Raw genomic sequence first — 27,408 nt, 5'->3', positions numbered from 1 at the left:
CTCTTCCAATCTATGCTCCTTATTGCAACCAAAATTTTCTCTTCCAATAATCCAGGTGCGTAACTTTAGGTATCCTTGACCTTCCTTCTCCCTTAAGTCTCTTTAATTTAATCTCTGTACCTCTCATCCATCCTTTTGTCTTTACTCACATGGTTACTATTTCAATTCAAAACTTCTCCTGGCCTATTTGGAGTTGCTTAGTTAGTTCTCATTTTGCTTTTTTCTCCTCCAATCTATGTTCCCTACTGTAACCAAAAGAATCTTCCTAAGATATTTTAAGACATTGGTTTGGCCATGTAGTTACTCCCTTGCATTGTGTGAAAGTTGCAAAGATAGAAAGTTGTATCCAAGAGAAGAAAAAACTTTTCAAACAATTAGAGCCATCTAAAGATGGAATTGAGAATTCCTCTTCATTGGAGGTCCTCAGGTGATACTGTAACATACTAGACAGTTATGTTATAGGGGTTGTTTTAACCCATAAGTTTGGACCAAATGGCCACCAAGATCCCAACCAAATTTAATATGTGATTCTGTGAAAACACTTCAATGATTGAATAGAGTTCTTGATAGTTTCAACTTGTTTTTATCCTTATTCTCCCTCTTAGACCTATATTCTAGCCATATTGTACTATTAGGGGAAACTTGAGCTAAGCTTCCTACCTCTTAACTCTTGACACATGCATGAGGTATGTCTTTCATGCCTGGAAGAGGTTTGCTCTTTGTGTTCCTCTCTCTTTATCCTTATCTTTATGCAAAGGCCAATTTTTATGTACCCCTCCTTGGTGAAACCTTCCCTGATAACTCTGGTAATTAGTGCTTTCTTCAAATTGCTTTATGTTTATTTTTCTGTGTACTTGTTAGATGTTTAAGTGAAGTTTAAGGTCTTTGAGAGCAGAGGGTGCTTCATTTTTTGTTTGTATCCCCAGAAACATTTTTCAAAGTGTACCCAAAATCATAAAGAGCCATAAACATAAAGTGTACCATAAAGAACAAAATGAACTATTTTAGGAAACAAGTCAAGTTTTATTTTTGAAGTGAACTATCCTTGTCTTTATACAATAAGATCACTGACTCATTTGAGCTAGGATCAGAATTGTAAAACAGAAGAAAAAAACAGTGATGGTAAAACGATAATATCTAATTGAAATAATTCTTAACTATTTAAATACCAATCAAATGGGAAATGAATGATGGTACTTAACTAATTATACAGTACACCAACTACCATTTTACAGAGAAGTTTAACAAATATAAACTAAGTGCTACAACAAGGAAAACGAGTGAGCCTAAAAAATACTTTAGAAAACACCTGACTTTTCAGAGATAGCTGCCAAAAGCTATATCAAGTTAGACTATAAAGTCATATTTTGTATATGAATCTAAAGCTTATAACGAAACATCATGGACAGTTGTGATCTGTATTATCTCTTAAGCTTAGAGAAGCATTGGGGAATAGTAACACCAGTTTAAAGAAAGCCCAGCAAATATTTAATCCCAGGAATATTTCAAAGTAAAAATTAAAAGAAGATAGCCAACAGAAGAAAAATGAAAAGGATACAAAATTGTTTTCTCACTCATGGACAATAGATCCACCACACCCAGACCAGAAAGCTTATAGTGGAGATGTAAATGGCACTAAAGGGAATAGAGATGGAGAAAGTAGCCAAATTGGATAAAGGTTGTGAAAGATTTCTGTTTTAGGTATTCAACAGTTGTCTGGGCATTAAGTGATCAATTTGCAGGGTTTTTGAAGGAGGGGAATATACCAAAGATGTAGAAAAAATCTTGCACTTTGTTTTCTTGGTTGCCTTTTTTCAGTATTAACAATTACCACTATATGCCTACCTTCTAATATATACAAGCTCTTTATTAGACTCATTTATACAGGGTTTGAACTTCCCATGAAAACAAAAGCCCATCTTTTTAATATTTGCATTCTAATGGTGGGGCATATTATATCCCAGTAAAACAGTGTATTTAATCTATCTCTAAAAATTAAAAGTAGATATTACTCAGAAGGCAATGGAAAGGCACATGGCAAATTTCAGCAGATAGGTTTTTTCAGATGTTCCTATCTAAGTGAATCGCCTTTTTTAGAATTTGTGCAGGACATCTTTGTGGTATTGTTGAACATCTTTTTTTCAATATACAGGTTAAATATGATATTGTTAGCTTGCCACCTCCCAACAGATTTTTTTGTTATTTTTTTTGATTCACTTTGTTGCCTGGTATTGCTGGTTTTTTCCTTTTAATGCCTTTTCATCTTCCTTTTCTACTGCTACATTGTTTTTTAAAATCCTTACCTTATGTCTTTGAATTCATACTAATTATTAATTCTAAGACACAATAGCAGTTAAGGGTTAGGCAACTGAGGTTAAATGATTTGCCCAGCATTATATAGTGAGGAAGTGACTGAGGCCAGATTTGAACTTTGGGTTTCCCAACTCCAGGACTTGAGCTCTGTCCACTTAGCTACCTCGATACCCCTACTGCTACTTACTTGTTTATGCACTTATACCGAGGTTACTTTTATAACCATCTCTCTAGTCACCGTACTTTTGAACTTACTCCTTTGTAATCTTTCTAAAATACAACGTTCAGCATATTCCTATCCTCAGAAATCTTAAGTGGCTTTTTATTTCCTGTTACATTATGCAAAAGAACTATAGAGAGATGATTTAAATGTATCCTGGCCTCCTTTGTAATGATTTGAAAATCAGTAGTCAAGGGCTATGTTCATATTGATCATTCTGCATGTGTTTATCTGTTCTTGATGGTTTAGGTTATTCTTGTTCCCCAAAAATGGGTTTCCAGATTTGAGTTTTGTGTGTGTGTGTGTGTGTGTGTGTGTGTGTGTGTGTGTGTGTGTGTGTGTGTAAATTTTTTAAAATTCCAAATCTTACAAAACCAAACAAAACATTTCCATATACAAAGAAAAAGAAGATAGAATACAAATGAACTCAAATCTCCTAATATGTTGTTTAGCTTACTTTTCTTCATATATACATAACAAATCCCATCCAAGAGTGTCCCCGCCCTTTCATCCTTCCTGCATCACAAAAGATATCAAGGTAGCCAATATGTACATAGAAATTGTTTCATATTTCACCTTTCTGTTCACTTTCTGGAGGTAACATTCACAATTTATTCTTCTGCCATGAATTCTGTAGCTATGTATAATGTTCTCCTGGTTCTACTCATTTCACTGTTTGTTATCTTGTGTAACTACTCTTTGTTTCTTATGATGCAGTAATATTCCACCACAATCATACCACATATGATCTGGGTTTGAATCCTAACTCTGCCTCATCTATCTTCATGGCCTTAGTCAAGTCAACCTCTGGGCTTTTCTGTCCTCACTTCTAAAATAAAAGACCTTAGATGAGATGACCTCTGAGGACTCTTCCATCTTTAAATCTATGATTCTAGAAATTGTCATGTCATGGTGGCCAGAAAGAGAAAGTAAAGGGTCAGTCAGTAAAAGTGAAGACTTCATACATCATAAAGATGTTTTATTTCATAGACATAGTTGTACACAATTAGCCCCTTTCCCCTATGGGGTAATAGAATTATTATTATCCATATTTTTATAGATGAAGATACTGAGAATGATAACTTAAGTGACTTGTTTGTGTTTGCACAGCTCATAATGGAAAGAAGGGGAGGGAAGAAGCACTTATGTAGTGTCTACTATGTGTCAGGCACTGTTGAATCCTCACAACAATACTGAGCTAAATGTTGTTGTTATCCCCATTTTACAGTGGAAGAAAACAAGTGGTTAAATTATTTTTCCAGGATTACACATCAGATAAGTGTCTGAGATCAGATTTGAACTCTGTGCTTTCTGACTTAAGGCCCATTGCTTTATCTACTGTGCCACCTTATTGTTCACATTAGTTTCATAAGTCTTAGATTCTCTTTTTGACCCAAGTCGTAAGACCATGAGCAAGTCATATCCCCTTCTCAAAGCTTCTGTCCTCTGATATCCTATCCAATTTTGACATTCAATATAATTTAAACTTCTTTTTGGATAGTTTTTTCCAGTTGTGTAGGGCTCTTTGTGACCCCATTAGGGTTTTCTTGACAAAGGTTTTGGAAATGTTTTGTTGTTTAGTCATTTTCAATCTTGTCTGATTCTTCCTGTGACCCCATTTGGAGTTTTCTTGGCAAAGATACTGGAGTTGTTTGCCATTTTTTTTCTCCAGCTCATTTTACAGAGGAGGAACTGAGGAAAACAGGGTTAATTGACTTGCCTGGACTCACACAGCTAATAAGGCTAGATTTGAACTTGTGAAGATAAGTTTTTCTGCTTCCAAGACAGTGCACTGCCTAATGCACTATGGTGCTACCACCTAACTCTTCAAATACATAGTGAAATCAACATCTGCATTTATAGCAAATATTATACATAACATTCCTCATGAATAACAAGATATAAAATGTAGCATCTTATATTTTTAAAAGACCTTGGGTAACTTGATACGGTATATATTAAAAGTTGATATGTTATAACCATTTGTTGATTCTAGTTTTATTGCTTTTTCTATTATAGCGAGTTTCCACTTGAATTTAGCTTCTTTTGAAATCATTAATCTTTCAAGAGTGTAACCATTCAGATTTTTAACTTAATTTGATTTTTCTTCTTTTCACTAGCAGACTCTTGTACATTATGTATTTTTAAATATTTGGATTAAAAAAAACATTTTAAATATATTTTATAGCTTGTAAACAGTATTTTGAGAAGTACCCAGGAGATCATGACCTTCTTTGGGAAATCGAAGGAACTGGACACTGGCATCAGAGAATACCCATCACCAGTGCTTTACAAAGAGAAACATTCAGACATGGAGGTAAGAATTTTTTTAAGTTGATTATAATACTATTCTAGTTTAGAAAGTGAATGTCCATTGGTAATCATCCACAATGTGTACAGCAATAGATGCTACAAAAGTATTCTGAAGTTTAACTATTTTTGTATATTAGCCTTTAGGATACTAATAGTCATCTGAACAGTTCCAAAGGCCTTAGACATATGACATTCTGGTCATCTTTTATAAGGTTTAAATTTAGGTTTTGGCTCAATATGAGAGTTATAAAAGTGGTTGCCATTTATAAAATATTCGTCCCCAAGTCAAAATGGCTGTTATCAGTCATTTTATTTACAATATGGTAGAAAAAGTGGAAATAGGAAATGTAGAAAAAGAGATAGAGCCTGAAGAGTCCTACTAGCCCCAAGTGTTTCTCCAGTAAAGTCCGGCTCAGCCCCCCATAAGGACTTCCTCAAATCCTGATCTCCACATGAAAGTCCGGTAGTCTCCAGCAAGCCAACGTAGAATCCAAGGAAAGAGTCTCTCCACAAGCTGAGGAAGGAATCTCTGGAACCAGTCTCTCCAAAAACCAAGGAAGGGTTTCCGTGTCATTTCCTGTCTCTTCCCCCTTTTCACAGAAACCAATAGCAATCTTTCAATTTGCCTAATACTGTCCAGGGGGGCAGTGTTTGTGGGATCCACCTCTCTTGAGAGTATAATCTCTTATCAAAGGAATCACAAGTTTCTGACTAATTGAGTTAGAAGGGTGGAACTCTCTGAGTACTTAATCGAGTTAAGATACAGAAATTTCCTTTCATTTTCAACTAACTACTGATCATGCTAACTAAGAATTGGTAGAGAAGCAAGATATAATGCTGAACATATGACATGGATGGAGTAGCCATCTCAGATACAGGGGGATAGGCTCTATCTTTCTTGGAATTCACAAAATGCAAAATATTTAAGAATCTATGAGTTGGAGTTTGAAGAAAAGGACTCCTGGGTATTGGGTTATAATAATCTTTATGGTATAACATAATGATTGTAATGGTGATGTTATAATTAAATGTTAAGTGGACTTGCTTTTTCTCTTTTTAAATTCTTCTAAGCACAGAGGTTCCCCAAAGTGAAATGAGAAAACTTACATATGAAGACGGCGACTCTATATCCGATTCAGGAAATGAAACAGGATGTGGAGAAAACAAACCCAGTGAAATGCAGGTAATTGTAGGTCCACACATTTGTTATAGAAACTTAAAATGATTTTTGTGTTTCTAACAAAATACTCAATCCCACTTATGGTTGTGAAAATTGTAATTTTTTTCAGCAAATACTTCTTGTACCTACTGTGAAAATGGTCATTCAGAGGAAAATAAAACAAATTCTACAGATTTTCAACTATCACCACTAGGCTGTTTAGAAATGACAGTGAGCATGACAATTCTACATAGTGGAATTAAGAAATAGAATTATTCTTGGCATTAAGTGAATATAGGATCATGAATTGACAAACTAGACAAAATAAGGCATTAATTTGCATTTTGAATGAGTGCCTCTGAGTGATAGTCATCTCCTTTTCATTAAAGGTCTTGAAGCCAAGATTTATCAGAAAAGACATAAGGTTGAATTTCTGTTTTGATATGGGTTAGACTTGATGACTTTCCTTCCATCTTCTGAGATTCTTTTTTTTTTTAATCCCTACTTTCCATCTTGGAATAAATACTGTGTATTGGTTCTAAGGCAGAAAAGTGGTAAGGGCTAGGCAATGGGGGTCAAGTGACTTGCCCAGGGTCACACAGCTATGAAGTGTTTTAGCCCAGATTTAAACCTATGACCTCCCATCTCTGACCTAGGAATTAGAAAGAAATTCCATTTAAAATCACCCTAGACAATATAAATTATCAAGGAATAGATTTGCCAAGATAAACACAGGAATTATATGAACACAACTAGAAAACACTTTCCACACAATTAAAACTAGATCTACATAATTGGAAAAACATTAAGTGCTCATGGGTTGGATAAGCTAATATCATAAAAATGATAATCCTACCCAAATTAATTTACTTTTTCAGTGCCATAGCTATCAAACTACCAAAAACCTTTTTTATAGAATTAGAAAAAATTATAAGAAAGTTCATTTGGAAGAACAAAAGATCAAAAATAGCAAGGGAAATAATGTAAAAAAATGTGAAGAAAGGTGGCCTAGCAGTACCAGATCTTAAACTGGACTTTAAATCAGTGGTCATCAAAACAATATGGTTCTGACTAAGAGATAGAAGGGAGGATCAATGCCATAGACTTGGGATAAATGACCTCAGCAAGATATTGTTTGATAAAATAAACCCAAATATCCCAGCTTTTGGGACAAGAATGTTTATACTAACATTTTTATTAGAGTAGATTTATCTTTCTTGGTCATTTTGTGCTTAATTTGAAAGAAATGAAATAGCTAGAGTTCTTTACATCTTTTTAAAATCCACTAGCAATCAATAAGTCAGGATTCTTGGAAGTGGGGGTGTGTTTAAACAAAAGCATTCCTCTCAATTGACCAATGAAACTTAATTCTTAAGGCTATCATTTTCCTCAGTTCTGGGAATCTGAGTTATAGTTTAAACATCTTGCAGGGGTTTTGTATTTTGGTTTGTTTTATCAAAAAATACTCCATGGCTTTATAGTTGTCAAAGCAGAAAGAGATTTGAAATGTAGATATGGACATACATAATGCATATGTGTTGTCGGGAGAAAAAGACTTGCTGAGCACATTGAATCTTATTTTTAAAACACCTTGAAATTATATATTAAAATTGATACAGTAGCATAACTGTTTAAATTATGTATCTTTTTTCAACCCATACCTTCTATTTTAGAATTAATACTATGTATTGGTTCCAAAGCAGAAGCGTGCTGAAAGGTTGGCAATGGGGTTAAGTGACTTGCCCAGGACCCAGGTAGGAAGTCGGAATCCACATTTGAACCCAAGACCTCCTGTCTCTAGGCCCAGCTCTCAATCCACTGAGCCACCAAGCTGTCCCCAAATTATGTATTTCTTAGAACAACCAAATTTACATGTAATTATACTAAATCATGAATTTCAGATATTTTTTATTGTAAATAGATTCTTATATTAACTTTGAAGTTGGTGAAGCACATGTTCCTCAAAGAAGGGTCAAAAACATGGAAATCTAATCTATCCCTCTGTTTTAGGTTGATCCTGTAAAAGAAAGAAGTGTATTAGATACTTATGCAAGTACATCTGAAGGTAAGAAATATCACTGGTCAATCTGCTGCCAAATGTTTGAGATTTTCCTGCGTTTTGTGTCCTGTGCAGGTCCTGTACACCTTTCCTGGAATTAACAAGTTTTTTCATTCTTTCTCAACTAGTAAACAACTGTGAATTTGGATCCTTTGATTAATGTGCTTGAGCATCTTCTTTGTCCATTGTAAAATAGATGGTAAAGCCTGCTCTCCTCACCCCTCAACTTGGGGATATTAAATAATGAAATGAGATTTTAAAACACATTATTCTTTTATTAAAAAAAATATCTTTAACGAATAATGCTTGGAAATGATCAAATAAAATATATTTTAAAAAAATACTATTTGTCACTGAGATGGCTTCCTGGGAGGAGGAGGAGAAGGAGGGAGGGATTTTTGAGATAACTAAAGTGATTTAAGAAATTAAAAAGAGCCATAAAGTCTTATTTTAAAAGAACATATTGGAAATGCTGTTCTTGTAAGGTAGGCCATTATTATTGTTGGTAAAATTCTTTTAGTTGTTACTTTTGAACAATATGGCCCATTTTCCCCGAGTATCAGTGAAGAACATGAGAAATGTAGGGTCAATATATAAACAAAATCTACTTCAGTGTATGCTGGATATGCATAATCCTAGATATGTACTTTAGGATAGGCTTATTGTTGTCTTTTAGGTTTGGATAAAACACCTGTTAACCTTCAAATAAGAAGCTCTCTTTTGAAGCGGCCAAAGATTGGAAAGAAGTTTCAGGATTCAGATATTAACCTTCTGGAAGATGAGGATGAAAATACTCCCCAGGCTTCATCTGTGGCTCCAATGAACAGGTAAAGGTCAACCCACAGACTCATTATATGTTATAGTAGAGAGCAATATAAATTAGAGAGCTAGCCTCAGGAAGACCTGGATTCAGGAATCTGATAGGTATCAGAATCTATAGATTATAGCTGTGTAACACCAAACAAGTTACTTCATTTCTTAAGTGCCTGGGCTCTTGAAGATAGCATGTAGAGGGGATGCTGCTTAACTTTGGCAAGGGGAATTTCTTAGCAGGACCTCTCTTAACTACAGAATTTACATATTTCCTTCCTTTCTTTCCTTTCCTTCCTTTCCTCCCTTCCTTCCCTTTCTTCCATCAAACAACTATTTAAAATCCACCAAATATACAATTTTTAAAAAATTATCTATTCATTTGTAAGATTTAAAATTTAAGATACTCACTTAACTCCTTTCTTCCTTTCCCTCCCTCCATTAAAAAAGGTATCATTTCACAAAAAGGTATATATAAAATTATGTCTTATTTTTATTCATCAGTTCTTTTAATTATTAATGTAATATTAGGCAAATTAAATCAGAAATGCAAATCAAAACTAAACCAAAATTGTACCACATACTATAAGGATGATATTAGAAATTGGGTCTTGTTATATTAGTTTAGAGATAAGAAGTAGAGAAGCTGACTTGAGAAAGAATTGGAGTTTCAAACAGAGCTGAGACAGAGTCAGTTTTTTTTCCCATTTGAATTAATTTATTTAGTCAATTTAGAACATTATTCCTTGGTTACAATAATCACATTATTTCCCTCCCTCCCTTCCACCCACTCTTCCCGAAACCAACATGCTATTTCATTGGATGTTATTTGTGTCCTTGATCAGAACCTATTTCCATGTTGTTGTTTACACTAGGATGTTCATTTAGAGTCTATATCCCCAACCATATCCCTTTGACCCATATATTCAAGCAGTTGTTTTTCTTCAGTGTTTTTACTCCCACTGTGTTTCCTCTGGATGTGGATAGTGGTTTTTCTCGTAGATTCTTCCAAGTTGTTCAGGGTCACTGCATTGCCACTAATGGAGAAGTCCATTACATTCGATTGTACCACAGTGTATCGGTCTCTGTGTACAGTGTTTTCCTGGTTCTGCTCCTCTCATTCTGCATCAATTCCTAGAGGTTGTTCCAGTTCCCATGGAATTCCTCCACTTTATTATTCCTTTGAGCACAATAGTATTCCATCACCAACATATACCACAATTTGTTCAGCCATTCCCCAATTGAAGGCCAGCCCCTCATTTTCCAATTTTTGGCCACCACAAAGAGCGCAGCTATGAATATTTTTGTACATGTCTTTTTCCTTATGATCTCTTTGGGGTACAAACCCAGCAGTGCTATGGCTGGATCAAAGGGCAGACAGTCTTTTAGTGCCCTTTGGGCATAGTTCCAAATTGCCCTCCAGAATGGTTAGATCAATTCACAACTCCACCAGCAATGCATTAATGTCCCAATTTTGCCACATCCCCTCCAGCCAGAGTCAGTTTCTAGTCTAATGGTTTTTCTGTGTGACAGTTGATCTCTGGCAGTTGGCAGAGCCACACACAGAGACTTGCTCTGAGGGCTTAGAGGAGGAGGTAACATCTTTTCTCTCTTGCTCACTCTTGAGAAAGACCTCGTCTTTGGTTTGGACTCTGAGACTGTTAAGGCTCAGAATCCTAAGTTGGTTCTTGCTAAGGAGCTCAGCCAGCTAGCAAGTAATTTTTGTAGCTTCAAGACAAAATTAAGAATTATAAGGATGAGTGTTAGTTTATTGTAGAATAGGAAAAATTTGTGTTAATCAGATTAGGAAGTATTAGTGTAGCCTATGACACAGGAGAAGTGGTTCCTTGTGGAACCAGGGAGTTTTATTTGAGTGGAGTTAGAATCCCTTAGAGTTAGAAATCCTTTTTTATCCTTCTATATTTTAATAAATATTTTATTTTTTATAATGAGTCTCTTTAGCATTCTTGCACCTGGCCCTGAATAGAAGTTCATTTATAAGCTTCACTTCACTGATATAAACTGAAGATACTTTGTAAGCACAGCAAGCAGAAGTATCTAAATCAGTTTATAATCAATAATGAGTTCACTGCTTTATTATTTTTATAGTTTACCTATTTTTACAGTTTTGGTGAGTTATATAGGACAAAGAACCAGACAATCTGATTTTAAGGGTCCAACAGTCAACATGGGCAGTTTGAACTGTGGAAGTAGCTAGAGCTGACAGTTTCACTGTGAGCTGTTCAGCAAGCAGAACTCTAGGTGGCTCCAAAATCCATCTCCTAGTCAAAAATAAACCAAAGTTGTACCACATACCCATGATACCAAAGACACCAAGATACCAAAAATGGTGAGAAGAGTAGATTGTTGATGGAACAGTAGGCAAACTGTGAAATCATAAGCATAGCTGTAACTTGGTCTAATCATTCTGGAAAGCAGTTCAGAATTAGTTGAAAAAAGTATAAACTGTTAGTACTTTTTGATCCATCAATTCCACATAGACCTATATGTCTAAGGAAGTCAATAAACAAAAAGAAGGGTTCAATATATGCCAAATCTATAGTAGCACTTGTATGTGGTGGCAAAGAACTGAAAACAAAGTAGGTGCCCACTAGTTGAAAAATATCACAATAGGTTATAGGACATGATACAATGGAATATGACTGTGCTTTAAGAAATCAAGCCTGTTTGTAAAGGTTGGGAAGATTGTTTAAAAACCATTGCAAAATGAAATTTGCAGAACCAAGAGAACAACATAGAAATGATCACAATTAAATAAATATAAAGAATTACAACACCAAAAGCAACTGAATGCTTCAACATTATGGTTGAACTTGACTCCAAAGAAGAGGGATGAGAAGACATTTTGTCCATTTCCATCTATATCCCTCCTTATTCTCTTCCCAAATAGTCATCTTTGTAACAAAGAATTAGGAAACAATAGAAAAACAAGAGTCCAACAAAATTAAACATATTAAATAAGATTGATAGTGTATATAATGTTCCATACCCATAGTTCCTCCAGCTTTACCAAGAAGAAGGTGGAATTAATTTTCTCATTTCCCCTTTTGGGATTCAGCTTGGTCATTATGATTTCACAGATTTCATTTTGAGTTTGTTTTTGTTTTGTTCTTTCCATTTACATTGTTCTCATTTTATGAATTTTTTCTGGTTCTACTTAATTCTGCATCATTTCATATAGTTTTCTAGGTCTTTCATGTTTCTGAATTTTTATTATTTTTAACTGTATACTAATATTTGATTACCTTCATGAGTCACATTTCTTAATCCATATTTCAAATCCATCTTTGTTCTCATTTCTTGGCTACCACAAATATGTTACTAGTAATGTATGCTTTAAACAAAAATAAAAATGGCTATTATATAGAAAACTTTTAATATCCATTTTATCTTCTTGCTTTTGCTCATAGACTTCTCTATTTTCTGCATTTTCTAATTCAGGGAGCCACTACCATAGGAGTCTTAATTCTCAAAATTCACAAGTATACTTATGATATTCATTTTTTTTAAATTCTGTACTTTATTTTGAAAGCAGCCAATAGTTGGTGTCTGTGTGTATACATATATATCTAAGAATATAGAATAAGAATATAGAACATATTTATTTAAGAATAAGAATAAAGCCTTATTTGAGCTAAGTATTTATATATATACATTCATACATATATATACACAGACAGATATGTATGTATTTATGTATGCATATGTTTTTATATGTATATATGTGTGTATACATATATGTAATAGAACTTTGTGTGCCAGTCTAAGAAGCTAATGTGATCTTGGGCTGCTCTGACAGAACATATTGGCTAGATTGAGGAAAGGCAAACCCCCAGAGTACTTTGCCCTGACCTCACCTGGAATATTAGGTCCCACACTGGCCATCATGTTGTAGGAATAGTCAACGACAAATCTAATTGTAGAAAACTAAAATTTTAATGGACTTATTTTTTATTCTGTTAGACAAGCAGTTTAATTTCATTTATGGTATCTTTTGTGAAAAACCTCAGATTTCCTGGTTAATAGCACTACATAGAGACCTACACATTGCTGCATAGAGTGGAAAGTTATGGTGACAGCCCATGTTCCTTGGAATGAACGGGTGGGCCAACAAGACTATTAACAAATGACTAAGGGTTCTTCAGTCAAACACAACCAAACAATAAAGCATTCTCGATTTTCATGGGAATCCCTCCCCTTCCCTCCCTTCCCTTCACCCCCCCCCCCCATCATTCAACTAGGTCCTTTTCCTTCCATCAAAATCAGCAGATAGTTGAGGACTGACAGTGTCTACTAGCCTGTATATGTATTCCAAGAAATTTTTATTAATCAGTTGAACTCACCAATAACCAAGGGAAGGATAGATTGAGTGAACTGTACCTTGAAATCAAGCCATCTAAAGATCAGTAAGAGAACTCGAGAAGTTTTTGCCTAGAGAAGATGGAAAACACAGTGAGGACATGACTGCTATCTGCTGATATTTGAAGGATTATCATGCCAAAGAGAGAAAAGACTTTTGGGAAGGGGTGTGTGTTATTGATAGCTTTTGTTTTCATAATAGTACTTTCCTGATTTGTATACATATCTCCATTCACAACATTCACACACTTACACCTCAACTTTAATAAAAACCTAACCCTTACTTTCTGCCTTAGAATGGATACAGAATATCAGTTCCAAGGTAGAAGAGCAGTAAAGGCTAGGCAATTGGGATTAAATGACTTTCCCAGGGTCACAAAGCTAGGAAGTGTCTGAGGCCAGATCTGAATTGAGGATCTCCCATCTTTAGCCTTGGCTCTCTATCCATTGAGCCACCTAGTTTCCCCGAATCCTTACTTTTAACAGAGAAAAGCCATTTCACCAAAATTTCTCTATATAGACCAAGTCTAGCTGCATGAATAGCATGCTGCGTCTGTAGTTTTCCTCCTTCCCCTCTCTCTCACTCTCCATCTCTTTTGTCAGAATGTGGGATTTTTGTTTTGCCATCTCATTTGAGGGGGTCTAGATTAGTCATTACAATGACTCATAATTTATTTGCCTCTCAGTACTGTTTCCATTTATGTCATTTTAGTCACATACTATTCTGTTTTTGACTTCATTCAGATTTCAGCACCAGTTCAAATAGGTGTATCCTCAGGCTTCTCTGAATTTCTCACATATTTATTTTTTCTTATAGTAATATTTCTATATACTCATATGCTAATTTGTTCAATTATTTACCAATGGGTGAATATCCACTTTTTTTTTTTTTGCCTACCTGTTGCTATGGAAAATTTGTCATGTAGAAGATGACTTTCTACAGACAGACTTCTGCTTGGTTGCAAAGAGCACAGAGCTAGGACTAATTTATGTAGTTAAAGGGATCTAAATTTTGGTTCAGAAAAAGGATAACTTACTAACACAAGTTCAGAAAAAGAAATGAGTTGTCTTGCCATAGGTTCTAAATTCCCCAATGCTAGAGTTCTCTAGGCAGCAGTTGAATGACCTCTTTTGGGGAAGTTTTGTAGAAGATTTTTTTCTTTTCACCAAGTAAGTTCATTACTAAGAATACAAAACAAAAATAACGTTCTTTTCCAGATCGGAATCTACTGCATATACATCTGAGAGCTCAGAAGATCTAGTTGAAGATGAACCAGATGAGAGTGTGGTTGATTCTGAGCAGGAAACAAAAGATAAAGAACAACACATCCTAGAAACACAAGGGTCAAGTAAATCAGTTCCACAGAAGCAAGATGATGAAGAGGTATGAGAATACAACACAAGTCAAAATTATTTTGTTCCTCTTCAGACAGCAAAGCAATAAACTTTTACTTCTACCACTTGTTATTATTTATCCATATCATAAAATAATGTCCATGTAATGTTATATGGATATGGAATTATGATTATATAGCTATATAATTAATACATCTTAAGAAGGGTGATAGAAATGGAGGTTCCCTTGTTTGGTGCAAAAAAACAAAACATACCTTACCATGTGAAAATTTGAATCAATGCAAAAGATCAGTTTAGGAGTGGGGTGATTATACAACTTGTATAATTTGTGTAGCAAATACAAGATTTGCTGTAGGATGTATTTAAAAGTGAGATCCCCAAATATGTTTAAATTCTGAGTCGTTTACCAAATTAAATTCATATCAGTACATCAGAACAATGCACATTGATATGCTTGTGCATATTCATGCTGAATGACAATAAATATTATTATAAAAAGAATCACTTCTTTCCAGAAGAAAGTGTTTTCTTGTTTTAGGCTCATAAAATAGCTTGCCTAGAGGCTTTAATTAGATAAGAACAATAAAGGGGGTGGTGGGAAATTGAGATGACTCTAGTTAGTTTTTCTACTTTTTGCCATTGCCTAAGAGTTCTTTTAAACTTCACTGTCATGTCATCATGTGATTCACTAGTTATTCAAAATATTTTAGTATACTGGAAGTTTTAACCAATTAAATAAGGGTCTATTTCTAAGCCTGCTTTTTTAAAAAAATAATGTATTTTTATGTAGACAACTTTTCTGTGGGATGTAGATACTGGCCATCTGACACTTTGAGTCCTAACCGGTGTCCTTATTTTAGTGGAAGGAAGAGGATCTAATTAAATGAAGAAGAAATTGCTATGAAAAGCAAAAATCACTTATCAGTTCTCTAGCATGAAATCTTTCCATTACTCTCATCCTTGGTTTTCTAGTCTTCTCATTGTCTCTTCCCTCTTATTCCCATTCACCTTTATTTCCAGCAGACTTAGAGAAAGAAGGTGCCAATCTATCTATTCTTCCCACCTCTATCTATCCCTTGAATCCTGGGTATAAGGGAATGTTGAGGTCTTTCCCTCCTGTACTAACCCATTAACCTCTTTAACATATTTCCCTCCTTTTTCCCTTTAACATCTTTTCACCACATGCTTAAGGCTCTGTTTTCTTGGGGAAATTTTTTCCACTTGATTTTATTATCTTTTTTCACTATTATCCTATTTCTCATTGTGTTGACTATAGAACTGCTATGAGAAAGTAGCATATGGTTTGTCTCTCACTTTCCCACCCATGTTTTTCCTCCTTGAAATCCGGCTTCCATCCCCACCACTCTACTGAAACCATATTGTACTTTTGTCTTACCAAGTGACCAGTGGTATCTAGTCAGTCTTTAATTTTCTTTATCTTTTTTTGGCATTCAAGTGTGGACCATCCATTTATCTTACATTGGTCAACTGGCATAATACTCTTATGGCTTTTTTTCCCTCACTAGACTCTTCCATTTTGCTGTCATCTTTTGACTGTCCTTTGATTATGGACATTTTGCCAAGGCACAATATCTTTTTTCTTACTTTATAAAAAAATATATCTCCTCTTCTGGCCTTGTTATCTACTCTATATAAAACTTCTAAATCTCTTATCTCCAATATTCTAAACTTATATTCTATTCCCAAATCATAGGATAATAGTATTTAGATCTGGAACAAACTTTAGAGATCCTCTGGTCCAACCCTTTTATTTTGCTGATAAGTAAAGTGGAGTCTAAAAAGGTTAAATGAGAATGTGGATCTAGGTCTTGAACCCTATTATGTCCCTTACTCTCAATCAAACACTTGTCCTGCTTCCACCTTGGCTGCCTAATAGGACATTTTTGTCCTAAATTAAACTTCTAGTTTCTGCCAAGGTATCTTCAGTTTCCACATTTCTTAACCAGGCTTAAAATTTTGATTTAACTTTTGATCTCAGCTCTTCCTGCTTTTCATCATTTGCTAAATCCTATTGCTTTTACTTTTTAAAAAATTGTTAAGTTTCTGTTCCATTGCCAGTTTGTTCTAAGATCTTATCACTTGTCAGTTGGCTAACTGTAAAATCCTAACTGGCCTTCTAATCCAAAAGCAATGTGTAGAATGGATTATTCTTTCTAAAAGAGCTTTTTAAAAAAAAATCATGTTCTGATGTTGATCAAAGACCTTTGATAGCTCTCTTGTTACAATAAGGATAAAAATAAATTTCCCCTGAATTATCTTTGAGGCCCCTCTGTAGCCTAGCTCTACTTTTTTGATTTTCAGAGTACCTTAGCTTCCTTATTTTAAAAATGGTAAATTCTTCATAGTTACCATATAAGAACATTTTTACAAATTAATGAGTGCTATTAAATGTTCATTTTAAATTGAATTATCAGGATGGCCCTTCCACATTTTTAGGAAGATAGTCTGTGATTATGTATGCTTTCAATTAAAAAATTAATAATGCCACAGGAATCTGAATTAGAACCCCTGAATGGTGAGGTAATGGAAGATACCCTAAAGACCTCACTAAAAACTGAAGAGGACACTGATCATGATGCTTTGGATGAAAAGTCAAAAGAGCAATCTGATCATTCCAGTGAAGAATCTGGAACACTCCCTGTTCCACCTGCGGTTGAATCTACAAAGTCTCCTGAGGATGTTGCACCTGATAAGGTAGGGGAAACACCTAATTTTCCTTTTCTAATGTGACATTGAGGCCATAACCATCGTGTGTTTCCAATACTATTGCAGTTGATTCAGAATTTATATTAACTTATAATTTTAGTGTATCTGTTGGCCAAAAAATACATTGGTAGATGTTTCCAAACATTTTCAGAACTTAAGGAAAATAACAGTTATCCCTTTTCAGTACAAGCCTTGTTGATTCTTTCTGTACAATATCTCTTATATCTTTCCCCTTCTTACCGGGGGCAGCTATGAATAAAGTTCACACCCTATCACCTCTTGCCTCAACTACTATAAATAGCCTCTAGTCTACCTCCCTATTTTTTAGTCTTTCCTCTCTTTAATCAGTCCTTGATGCAGTTATTAGAATAATCTTTCTAAGAAATGAAGCTGATGGATGCCACTTTCCTAATCAGAAAATCTCAGTGGCTCCTAATTTGTTTCTAGCATGAATGAGAAACTAATTAGCCTGGCACTTAAGTCCATCCACAATCTGGCCCTCACTTGCCCTTTTCTCTTCCTTCTTTGTCTTGTAAACCTCAAAATTTCTTAGACTTATAAATGTTGGAAAATTTCACCATTGGGAAATTTCATACTTGAAAAATTTCCTATTGATAGTGGGTCTTGGCTATTGGAATGTGAACCCCATTGGCATGAGAGTTTCCCCCTCCTCCCTTCTTAAGATTACTTTAGGACAGAAACCTTTTGCTGAACAATGGAAAGGACTTTGACCTATGCTTAAGCATAGAACAGGAATTTCTTTGAGTCATGATTGATTTTAGAATTGATACAATGGAGATACTTGGAATCAATCTCCACCCTACTCAGTCCTAACAGGATTGAGGAAGGGCTGCAGCCTAGATCAAAATTTAATTATTCCAATCTCTACCCTACTCAGGTTAACAGGATTTAGGAAGGGCTGTAGCAAAGGATCAAAGATTTAATTATTTGAAAATATGACCTTCAACAGACATGTGCAAAGCCAGAGACCTCTGGGTGGTCGTGGGTTAAGCTAGAGCCTCCATTGGCACAGGGAAATTGATGGACAGTGATTGGTAGATGTGAGAACTGAGGGGAGGGAACTTGGATGGTTTCCTTAAAGATAGAGGGCTCTGAAGACTCAGGGTGGTGGTTGAGGAGTTGGTCTGAGTGGTTGGAGTGTGCTCTGAGAAGCTTGCTCTGAAGGAAGCTGAAGGTGGGGGCCTCTGAGACTGTTTCTCCATTTTGGTCACGTGAGTAATAGGGACTGATCTCTTTTCTTTGCCCCAGCTATCTAAGGGCTTGGGCCTTTTGGCCCAGCCTAAACAGAAGGGGTATTTAAGCCCTATTCCCTTCTCTCCCTTTTCTCTCTCTCTATCTCTAATTCCTTTCTTCCTCCTGTTGTAATTAAACTCCATAAAAGATTGACTGCTGACTTGAGTTTTCATTTAGGAATTACATAGCTGAATTCCTTGGCAACCTTAAATTAATATATATCAGTCTTTTAAAGTGACTTCCTTGTCACAGTCTTGATAATTCAAATCAGTTCAGTCAGCATTTAGAAGATACCTACTAAGAGTGCTAGGTGTTAAAATACTCAAAGATAGAAAGGAGCTTACAAATCCTACTAGCATTTGATCATCTTTTGGTCAGTGTGTGTAAATGGGCATTAAATCAATTTCATTCAACTTTTTGCAAAAAGCTAAGAAGTAATACACTGGCTACATTTGGTATGACTCATTGACTCATTGGCAACTGATGCGTATGCATTGGATTAAAATTTCTGTGTGTCTGGATTTCCTGGATTAGTTCTAAATAAATTCCTGGTAAGATTCCTTCATCATGGTCTGCTTCCTGGCTTTAGTAATAAAATCAAATCCAGATCATCATTACAATTCTTTATTTTTTAAAAATCCTTACCTTCTTTCTGTCTTAGAATTAATACTAGGTATTGGTTCAAAGGTAGAAGAGCAGTATGGGCTAGGAAATGAGGTCAAGTGGCTTGCCCAGGGTCACATATTTGGGAAGTGTCTGAGGCCAAATTTGAACCCAGGATCACCTGGCTCTATCCACTGAGTCACCTAGTGGCTGCCTGTGTTTTTGTTGTTGTTTTTGTTAATAGCTAAAATTTACATAGTACTTTACACACAGGATGTCTCACTGCAGTTTTGAGCTTTAATAGTTCATAAAAATTAAACTTTAATAGGTCAATGGTGGCATTTAGATTTTTTGATCCTCATAACACCACCATGAGTATGATATAGCTACTGCAAGTATTATTCTTCTGCTGCATTTTACAGATGAGGAAACTAAGTCTTTGATGGGGTAAACTGAACTGCCTAGATTTCCAGTACTTTTTACACCCTTTATAAGACTCTGCTTTCTGTCCAAACTGGACTGCTAGCTATTCCCAAAACTTAATGCTCTATTTCCCACCTTAAAGCATCCTTATAAATAAACTATTCACCATGTCTAGAGTGTACTCTCTCCTCAACTCTAGTCTCCAAGAAACTTTATCTTCCTTTTCAGCTTAATTCAATTCTGATATCCTCTGAAGACTTCTTTGAGTGCTTACTGTTTCTTCTACTTATTAACATTCTCTATCTTCATTTTTCCTTGTGCTTATTTTTGTAAATTGGATGTTATGATTTCCATTGTACAGATGAGGAAAGTCAGGCAAACTGGGGTTAAGTGACTTGTCCAAGCACACAATGACCAGAGGTCATATTTAAACTCAAGTCTTCCTGATTCCAAGCCCAGCACTACATCTACCGCAGCTGCTTCGCAAAAAGTCTACAGAAAGCTGAATCAAGTTAAATTTTGTTTTAACATAGTACTTTGTAATACTTATGAAAGTCTTAGAGGAGAGCCTTTTTTAAAAGATTAGAAAAAATGATTTTTTTAAGTGGAATACCCTCTGAATATAAATAGGTGCTTCAAAAATTGTCAATTAAAAAAATTTTTTTCCAATTACATGTGGAAACAATTTTTCACAATTGTTTTCTGACATTTTGCGATTCAGATTTTTTTTTTCTCTCTCTCTTCTCCTCAAGGCAATAAACAATCGGATATAGGTTATACCAGTGCTTTCATGAAGTACATATTTTCATAGTGCTCATACTGGTTGTCAGTTTTTTTTTTTCATTTTTTCCCATGGTTATATGATTCATGTTTTCTCCCTACCCTTCCTGGAGCTGACAAGCAATTCCATTGGATTATACATGTATTATCACTTGATACCTATTTCCATATTATTCATTTTTGTAATCAAGTAATCTTTTAAAACCAAAACCCCAATTCGTATACCTGTGTAAACAAGTGATGAATAATATATTTTCTTCTGCATTTCTACTCCCACAGAAGTTCCTCAGTGTTGTCCTGGATCAGTCAATTAATTTAAATGTTCTCCCTGCCAACTGGTTTGTTTATTACTCTTAGTAAATCTCTACTTCATAGATAGGGCAAAGATATGAACTTGAACCTGTAGCTACCAATGAATTCTGTCAAACTATAATTCACATCGATGAAATTTTACTATCCTTAAAAAATTAGATTTTGACTTGCGTTTGTTTTATGACAGCTCTTTATGAAACTTAAGTTTCCAGATGCCCTTTTGTTTCTTAATAGTGATTCCTTATATTTCTATGTTATCTTCTAAGGCAACAGGTTTTTTTTGTTTTCTTTTGTTTTTTAATTAGGACAGTGGTCAGTTCAAGCCACAGGCTCCCTTAAGTCCAATTCTCTCTTTAAGAGTGGGGTCAAAGAATCATAGTTCTTAGGACAAAATTGACTAAACAATTTAAAAGTGACTACTTTTATTTTATTTTATTTTTTTTTTAAGGCTGAGGATGTCATTGATTCCAAAGTAGAGAAGGACAAAAGCCCACATGATGAAAAAGAGAACCCTGAAGAAAAATCTCTTTCAGCTCCACGAAAAAAACCTTCTTTGGGAGATTCTGATAGTGTTGCCATAATCCCAAAGGAAGAACCATCTGATAATGGTCTCGCAAACTCGGTGACTGGTGAAGCCTCAGAAGAATCTGTTTCTGCAAATGTGTCGCCCAAAACAACTTCCTCATTGGAAGATCAAGCAGAGGAAACGGTCCCTGATTCCCAGGAAAATTCAACAACCCCTTCTCAGAGCTCCCCTGTTGTGGTTGAACTTGAAGATATCCAAAACACAGGACAAAAGAATCAGTCGGAAGAACAGTCTGAAGCCTCTTCAGAGCCTCTGGATCATTTCCCCCAGTCAACTGAGAAGGCTGCAGACAGCAGTTCTGAGGAGGTGGAAGTCGAAGTACCAGTAATAGACAGGCGAAATTTAAGAAGAAAGGCCAAAGGGTACAAAGGACCCGCCAAGAAAAAAACCAAGCTAGCTTAAATGGTGGAAGAAATAATCAGTCTTAAAAATCCTCTTTGTAACAAAGTTGTTGTAGTTTTTTATAACATGGTAGTTAGAGGATGAACATTTGTTGTTCCAAAATTTCTGGTTGGAATTATTTATGATACATTTTTTCCCCTCTTATAGGAATCAAGATTCACCATTCTTCTTAATTTTTCTAGACATTTTCAGCACTATACATATACATATATATATACACACACATATATATAAACTTTTTATTTTTTATCCACCACATTCCTATTTTGGGTCACCAAATCAGAGTATAAATAATCTTTAGCAGGTGGAGATAAATGGCCATTACTTTTTTTTAAACTATGATAAATACAAAGGTAGCAGAATTTCCACTATTTATCACAGAAATCATCTTTTATACTACAAGTTACACTTTTTTACTGATGTTTTAATACAAAATAAGGTGTTTCACAATCTTACTCTTAAATAGCAAAATTAATTTCCAAACAGTTTTTAAAAGATAGGAATATTTAAAATGGCAACATCTAATCTAAAACTATCACTAAAATAGAATTAAAAAGGTAACTGTCTTCAAGTGGCTGACAGCATGACCATTAAACTATATTAAATCAAAAGATAAGTAAAATAGTGTTACTTGGGCTACTGATTTCTGTCCATTCTTCCATCCATTTGTATATATGTTGGTATATAAACACACATGCATCTTGAGTCATTCTGTGTTATAATCTGATACTCCAAGTAATAGGAGCATCAATCCTTTGGTGTTGGTTAAACAAATTATGTTTAAATAATGTTAAATCCATTATTTTGGTATAAATTTTTTTTTGTGGTTCCACCACACTTGAATTTAATTTACCAGATTCTAAGTCCCTTAAAGGGAGTTTCAGTTTTCACCCCAATCATGTATTATGTTAAAATTTCTGACTTTGTGTACCTCATTTTAAGACCTTTGCTTTGGTTTCCTTGGAGTTAACATACCTTTTGTTGTGCCAGATGGTGATTTGTCCCATGTTTTAGGAAAGAAATATTGGAGATTAAGCACCACCCTTGAGTGTGTTTATTGAGAAGTCCACTTACCAACCCAGCTGGTAGTATGCCCTTTCCTGCTTCATCATTAAACCACATTGAATTCAAGAGCAATGAAACCATTTAACTGTCAAGAGGTCCTTTGACTTAACTCTGGAATTTTTTTCTAACCTTGGTCTTACTCTAGCTTTCAACCATCTCTAATTCTTTGGGAAGAGCTCCCTTCAATCTGGAATTTTTCTTATTGCCTTCTTTTGGCCTATAGCCCTTGATAGTTAAGTTGGGGTCTTTTGTTCCTGAATGATTTTCATGCACCCACCCACCCCATGTCTTGCAGTTCCATAACCCACCTCAGTGTGAGTGGGTCTGCAGTATGTATTGTGGATGCTGGTTATGAAATATGCTGGAAGCTTTAGCCCTCACTCTGGCCCTGCTAATATCTCATTGTCCTGGTTAAGATCACGGCAGATGGAAGTAGAATTGGGGATGTGACTCATTCATTCAGTGGTGACATACTACTCTCAAAGCATTCTAAGGCGTTAAGAATGCTTCCCACCTCTGAATTGTGACTTAGTTATCATAATACCATAACCTTTTCTAGTAGAAATGGAAATAATCTCAAGTTGTCAAACATCACATTAATTACTCTTTGGCAGTATCAGTAATGTGTTCAATACATATATATATATATACACACATGTGGTTTAGAAAAAAATATTCAGATCAAGAGAGGAACTTGGTATGGTGAATGTGAAATGCCATTTGGACCCTCTGGGGGGATAGATTATGTTTTGATTTTGCATCATTACTGAAGTTACTGAAGATAGATTGGGAAGCTTATCTATATTTAGATAATGTTGATTAAATTCAATAACTTTTTACACTTTGAGGGTTGGTATTTTGGAAAATAAGAACCCCAAATTGCAGAGATCAGAGGTCTTCAAGGCAAGCAAATTATCAAAGTTGTTTATTACATTTTTAGATTTTGCCCTTTTCCATATTGGCTGTTTATTGAACAGAAATGAGCCAAATGTCTTCATTTTTACTCAAATGAATCATACGACTTTTAACCATGGCCATTTATCTGTTTTCTCAACAAATGATTATTAACTCAAAAATATTGAACGATTAAGACTAGTAATGGTGTATCAATAAAAAACAAGCAGCACCCATCCCATTGTTAGATTTTTTTTATCATGGTCTGATTAGAAATATTTTGTTAAGACTTTCATAATGGATAAAACTTATTCAAGATTTCTGTTAATAGGTTAGGCTAAATTCTTAATTTGTGATTTCCATTTCTCTTGTGAAGTAAATTTTAAGCACCTGCTTTTGATCTTGGAGTTCAAGTTTAAATTTCTATCTGTTTTCTAACCTTATTCTTAATTTTCTTAGTACATTGTTCTCAAAGTATTTTGATTTCCTTACACAGTGTGTGGGTTGTCCTTTGGGATTCTATCCACTTTGTCAGTCTGCATCCATTGTGCATATCTTCATTAAGTTTACAAACCAGGAAACTGTTTGGAAAGATGCATTAATCTGAATTGTTTCTTCCACGTATTGTTTGTATATGATCACTGGGGAATAGAAATGTAAACCTATTCATGATTGTTTTTAACTCCTATATACTCAAGTGAATTTTAAGGATTTCTTAAAAAAAAAAATGTAAACCCTTTTCATTCAGCCCATCAGTAGAGTTTTTGTTATAGTTGCCATGGTTTACATATAGTACTACTGTTTAAAATGCTACTTTCTGTGTGTGTATGTGATTATTGTCTTGGGGGTAAAAAGTAGGGAAGGTTAGAAGTCAACTTTAACCAATCCTTTTTATGTATAGTGACTTAAAATGGGTACGGAATTTGACTGCTTTTTAACTTCTGACAGAACTTACTTTTGTTAAAGAATTTTGTGAACTTAATTGGATACTTATTTGGTTTCCTCCAAGGAAATACACAAAATTTTCCAGTTATGCAGAAATGAATGGTCCAAATAGTCATCATTATGTTTTCTATTACCTGTAGAATGTTTCACTATGCCCTAACAAACCTTTGTGAATTGGTTTTCTTCTCTAAAAAATTCTATTTTCTCTGTCAAGAAGGGAATTCAGGTCCATATTTGTATATATAGGCATACATACTTGAAATTATATATCTGAATGTTATGAACAAAAATTCCACTTCCATCAAAAGTTTAAAATGGCAATGAAAATGCTAGTTATGTCAGAATATATATTACATATATATATATAGAGAGATTGATATTTATAACCTCAATGCCATCATTCAGAGTGGGGAGAGGGACTATTTTGGTTTTTTAAAAAACAGAGCTTTACCTAAACATTATAATTTAACTTCTAAGAAATTTTGCTGCTAACACTTCTAACGTTTCCATGCAATGCAAAGGATTATACTGTGGTAAAGATCAAACTTCCTGGTGCTTAATGGGATTATATTCAGTATAAAACTAAGACTGCAGAGTCATAATTTGAAATGCTTTTTACATGAGTTTGGTAGAAAATATGTGAAAGGCATCTATTTGCAGAGATTGGGAATTTGGATTTGGAACCATGTTTAGGTATTACACATTTATTTTGTCTCCATTTTGTGTTTTGCTTTACTAATTAGTTATAAAATTTTGAGGTTTGGTCATACCAGCAGTCAAATTGGAATAGTACTCAATGTAAATATTTAATATTGTGAGCATGATGCAACTGTGGAATAGTATTTTAGAAATTTAAAAGTATTCAGCATTATATTTGTCTTCCTTTTTGGTTAGGAGCAGAGCAGTGTTTATTGTTGTAACCTCAGTTGTGGATGAGACTGTAGTTAAACATTTTGTACTTTGTTCTAATACAGGGGTGTGGGGTGGGGCTAGGAACCATTTGCTGTTGTACTTAATGTCTTCTTAAAGGTTTTCTTTGCATATTACAAAATATTAAAAATAGGGGGAAATGTTACAAAAATTAATTTGATTTCTTTGACATCTATGGTCCTTAAAGGTCAATCTCAGTTCTCAAGAAGCCAATCTTGAAATATTCTTTACCTTCAAACACAAAAGGATCATTTACTGAACACAATCTCTCTATGCAGCAGCAACATGGGTTTCATACAGTAGTTCTTTATTTAGATCTGCATATTATTTATCATGACAAAAGTACTTGTTAAAATCCCATTGTAAGCAATAAAGATTAGTCCAAGTTTCAGCTTCTGTGCTTTTATTCTAAAATATTTTATCATGTTGAATCTTCATTTATAGAAAAAAACCTTTTTCATAAACTTCTTCAAGTGTTTTATAAACTTGTTGGTACCATGTTTATAAATCTGATTGAAGATATGTCACTATTCTTGATTATTATTAAGTCTTGCTAGATTTCTTAAGTTGCTTTGCTTTTGAATTCCTGGGTTTGGGTTTGTTTTTTTTTTTGCTTTTGTTTTGTTTTTTGTTTTAGTGTTTGAAAGTATTAAACCTATTTTTTTTTTATCGTTTTCTTGTTTGTTTTGAGATTCTTTTCACTTGGTAATTTTCTTGTCTGGACTTATCACAAAAAATTATTCTTTTTTTTTTTCCCCCAGCTCTCTTAATGGTAACATACATTCAGCTACTGATTTTTAAAAATAAACAGATTCAATGAAGGCAACTTTAGTTTGCAACTTATCTCCACATTAAGGCAGTATTTAGGGGAAAGTGTTTTTAACTTGATTACCTGATTACCAAAAACCAAAATAACTAGAAAGACTTTAATCTGAATTATTTTGGGAAATGGACACATTTTCCACTTTCACAGATCAAGAACTAGGATTTTCCTGAGACTTATTTATCTAAATATTTGCTGGAGGCCATCCTACCCTGACTGGCTGACAAGGTCACAGTCTGCAAAGCAGCTCCCAGAAATTGAGGCCCCCACTGATTCCCCCTCTGTGACTTCTCTCCCTAACTTCCTCCACTAATGGACTTGCTATGATTACTAATCTCTCCCCAGTACAGGAAAAATAATATGAGAACAAATACTTAAAAGGATCAATAAATATATACTCCACTTTAATCCCCCTAGATTAGTACCCCCAAAAGATTGCAATCAAAACCCAAATATTATTGCACATAACTCCTCCTTTCTCAAGCACAAGATACACTTCAAGGCTTTACAATAAACACTGGCCAAATGCTTGAACACCATAATAAATCTTTCCTTAGAGTTATCACACTCCAATGAATTTGTTGATGAACAGAATACCAGGCAGTATTGATAGGCACTTCAAAGTAACACAAGAAAAACAGAACTTGTAAATTGAGGAAAACCCCAAAACTGGTCTGCTTTTAAGCCCTCACACCTAGATATGAAGATGTTTTGTTATTCATCTCCTAAGCAATTGTGATTGATAGTGAAAACTGATCAAAAGCACAATGATCCTCTCAGGAGGTCAAGGGGTACTAAACTACAAATGATTTTACTCACATTATTCATATCTATCATGAGTGTTGTAGAAACATAGTAAATGCTCAGAGAATTCTTTGTTGTAACATCACAAGAGTGTTGTTTTGGTGATTTGATAATATCCAATCAATGTAGAATGTCACATATGTAGAAGATTATGTGTCAAAGAAGCATGTATCTGAAAACATATAATAAACGAACCACAGTATTATGGCAGATCACTGTGTGTGATGCCTGCATACGTGGATTGAATACA

General features: G+C 34.6%; 1 protein-coding gene across 4 annotated transcripts in view; it reads left to right on the top strand.

The window, feature by feature from the left end:
• FAM169A (family with sequence similarity 169 member A) overlaps positions 1 to 27,408 on the top strand; it is an 86,981-nt gene extending 59,573 nt beyond the window's left edge. For all 4 annotated transcript variants that reach the window (XM_056824757.1, XM_007486533.3, XM_056824756.1 and 1 more), the window contains exons 7-13: positions 4,722 to 4,850; positions 5,923 to 6,029; positions 8,016 to 8,070; positions 8,741 to 8,891; positions 14,473 to 14,638; positions 17,122 to 17,325; positions 21,158 to 27,408. In XM_056824757.1, coding sequence (XP_056680735.1) covers positions 4,722 to 4,850; positions 5,923 to 6,029; positions 8,016 to 8,070; positions 8,741 to 8,891; positions 14,473 to 14,638; positions 17,122 to 17,325; positions 21,158 to 21,697 — 1,352 coding nt within the window. In that variant the 3' untranslated portion in view covers positions 21,698 to 27,408. The remainder of the gene's footprint in view (positions 1 to 4,721; positions 4,851 to 5,922; positions 6,030 to 8,015; positions 8,071 to 8,740; positions 8,892 to 14,472; positions 14,639 to 17,121; positions 17,326 to 21,157) is intronic.

Source organism: Monodelphis domestica, chromosome 3, assembly GCF_027887165.1.
Source record: "Monodelphis domestica isolate mMonDom1 chromosome 3, mMonDom1.pri, whole genome shotgun sequence".
Lineage (NCBI taxonomy): Eukaryota > Metazoa > Chordata > Mammalia > Didelphimorphia > Didelphidae > Monodelphis > Monodelphis domestica.
The sequence above is the reverse complement of the archived record's forward strand: the minus strand, read 5'-3'. Positions and strand labels throughout refer to the sequence as shown.